The 2,882-nt window shown below is 32.2% G+C and overlaps 1 protein-coding gene across 1 annotated transcript; it reads left to right on the forward strand.

The window, feature by feature from the left end:
* Positions 1 to 37: 37 nt before the first annotated feature.
* Positions 38 to 2,451, forward strand: LOC136061057 (uncharacterized). Its single transcript, XM_065769745.1, has 5 exons — positions 38 to 139; positions 219 to 290; positions 412 to 562; positions 658 to 807; positions 1,714 to 2,451. The coding sequence occupies exons 1-5, from the start codon at positions 81 to 83 to the stop codon at positions 2,068 to 2,070; spliced, it is 789 nt and encodes a 262-aa protein (XP_065625817.1). The 5' UTR covers positions 38 to 80; the 3' UTR covers positions 2,071 to 2,451.
* The last annotated feature ends 431 nt before the right edge of the window (positions 2,452 to 2,882 follow it).

Below are 2,882 nucleotides of genomic sequence, written 5' to 3' on the forward strand. Positions count from 1 at the left end.
ATTTTTTTTCTATGGTTTACATACTTTTGAATCTGGTTGATTCTAACAAAGATGTATAGAAAACCAACTTGGTTAGACTAATGGATTGCTGCTTTGGCTCAGTTCTGCTCTCGTTGCATTGGCACCCCGGATTTATAGCGTGAGTAAAATTAAATTTAAACCAATTTAATTTGTTTAAGGTCTCTCTCTTTCACCCACATGCTCTGCTTTCATTTCAGTATAATTTTCTGCTGCTGGATTTTAACAACTCTCTGCTGGGTGTTAACTGGCATCGATTTCTTCCTTCACAAGTGAGTAAAACCTCTCCTCGCTCCTCTTTGAGAATTAAGGATAACATCTAATTTTAATATACTGTCGCAACATTGGCTTTCTTATTCACGGTGGTCATCAAATTTACTTGTTGAAACGCAGTTTTGGAAAGGACACATGTTCAGCTTTTGTAGGTTTTGAACAGGACCCCCACAATAGTAGTCTGAGCTCATTACTACCATGCAAGAGTACCTCGTTCTCACAAAAACTTTTGGTTGAAATTGGCAACAACATCCATACTTTTATAGATCGGGTACTAAATTGGTCAAACTATACTTGCATACATGCAAAGAGTTGAATTGTTATGTCATTATGTGTAACAAGTGGTTCTATATCTTTGTGTTGCAGTTGAATTCTAAAATATCAGAGTATTACAAGATGTTGGGATTAGATAGTGGATTTAAATTGGTCTGTCAACCTTTCTCGGGAGCACCTGACTACAGCTACCTGCCGTATAGCTGCCCCAAAGATGCTATTCAAGTAGGAGACTTACCAAAAGTAAGCAAGTCATACTAACAAAAAAAAAAAAATTGTGTGTTTTATTATTAAGGAAAACAACAGGATTAGATAGAGTAAGATTGTGGATGTCATGTCCCCTTTTAGGACAGAAAAAACTTGCATAGGTGAGAATCGTGCGAGCCTCGAGGTATTTTGCAATCTTTAATGAGAAAAAATGAATGATTTAGGAAAATAAATGAGTTGTGTAAGTATGGTAATGGTATAAGAGTAATAAGTAGGAAAAAATGATGCATTAGTCATTTACATAAATGTTGTAAAATTTTATACATAACTGTTATATATATATATATATATATTTTAAAATGTAGTAAATTTTTATACATAATAATAAGAAGAAAAAAAAATTTAACTGTCATATGTTAAGAACATTTTGGGGGTCATCAGTTAAATTTTACACAACTTAAAAAAAATAAAATAAAAGGGAGAGAAACTTTTATAAAGGAGACGAGATATGACAAATAAGTAGGGAAGAAGGGGAGAATGTCAATAACTAGAGAGAGAGAGGAATGTGGATGATGTATATTTATATATGCTCTCTGGTTGGAAGAGATAGCACATGCAAAATCTACCCCTATCATGTTTGCCATTTAGGATGGAAAAACCAGAGGACAGGATGAAGCTGGTGAAGACATTTTGCCATCTTCATTCTAACTTAGATAAGATATAAAAATAAGAAAAAAGTCGGTAATTTGAAGTTAGCGTTATATGTGGCAAGGCTATAAAAGTAATTTGTAGCTATTGTTAAATTACCGATTCTTTTAAAAGTTTAAGTTATTGAGAAATGATAAATTTAATTATTTAACTACGTATTTCTAATAACATTTTTAAGTTTTAGGTATATATAAAAGCTGACTATTGGCTGCAAAATCGTGTGTACTTGTGTAGATTCTTGCTGAATTCACCTGTTACAAACAGAACTCGAGTAAAGAATGTCAAAGCAAAGGAAAACTTCTTCCTGAGGGCTCTTTCAACATGATCTCGGCTTATAGTTATTCTGTCCAATCTTTGCTAGATGTATATCCAGATGTGCAGAGCTTGGTAGAATGCACTTTTGTGAAGGACAGATTTTCTGATGTTGTTTCACATCAATGCAAGCCATTTAGCAATTCAATTCGATTGTTATGGTCATCAATGCTATCTCTTTCCATTTTCATGGTGGTTTTAGTATTAATATGGGTGACAAAAGCTTATCAAGATAGAGGAAGAAGCTTCACTATGTGTTCCATCACCCCCAATTTGTGATAGAAGAAAAGAAGATGAAATTCAAATATTCTTGTGGGAAGTCAAGAAAAAATTCACTCCATGGTCGTCGCAAGACGTGGAATAAATCATGGTAGGAGAATAATAATTAAAAAAATTTTTGGCTAAGGAAATAATATTTTAGTCAAGTAATTGATTCAAATTAGTTTATTATTGAGCCCACAAGCACATTACGATCCTTTTTCTTTTTTTTTGGTTATTCATTACCATGTACTAGTTTATTCTTGATTGAGAATGAAGGCGAAGATGGTAATGGGATGGGATGGGGTTGGAACATAGGTGTCTCATTGTTGCCTCATTGAGGGTCAAATGGGTCAGGGTGATTTTGTCATAACCATAAGCAATGATAGATTGATAGTAGCATGTCTTAGAGGCACCGCATGGTTGCATGACGTTTGTGAAATTATTCTAAAAAAAAAAAAAATGTTTAGGGGATGTTATGACCACTATCTTAAAGTTCAAGAGATGTATTAGCATTTTTTTTTTTACTTTATTAATTACAACTCACCAATTACAAAAAGGTAAATAATTCTTGACTCAGATAAAAAATAAATTGTTTCTTACGATAGTCCTCGTGACTCGTGAGCAAAGATTTACTTGCAATTGTTTTCATACTAATTGTTTTAAAAGACCAATTTAATTTTAAAAATATTAATCGAAGAATGAAATTATCACTTTGCTTATTCCTTTTCTACTTCTTCTTCTAAGTGCAGGTCAATATTTAGAATAAAATAACAAATAAATATGTAATTATCGTACAAAATATAATATAAATGTAAAATATAATTTATTTT

This window comes from Quercus suber, unplaced genomic scaffold (genome assembly GCF_002906115.3).
Source record: "Quercus suber isolate HL8 unplaced genomic scaffold, Cork oak 2.0 scaffold_1328, whole genome shotgun sequence".
Classification (NCBI taxonomy): Eukaryota; Viridiplantae; Streptophyta; class Magnoliopsida; order Fagales; family Fagaceae; genus Quercus; species Quercus suber.

Coding starts and splice junctions, on each gene's coding strand:
- LOC136061057 (XM_065769745.1), top strand. CDS start 81: ATGGATTGCTGCTTTGGCTCAGTTCTGCTCTCGTTGCATTGGCACCCC. Junction 140..218: donor TGGCACCCCGGATTTATAGC/GTGAGTAAAATT, acceptor CTTTCATTTCAG/TATAATTTTCTGCTGCTGGA. Junction 563..657: donor TCCATACTTTTATAGATCGG/GTACTAAATTGG, acceptor TTTGTGTTGCAG/TTGAATTCTAAAATATCAGA.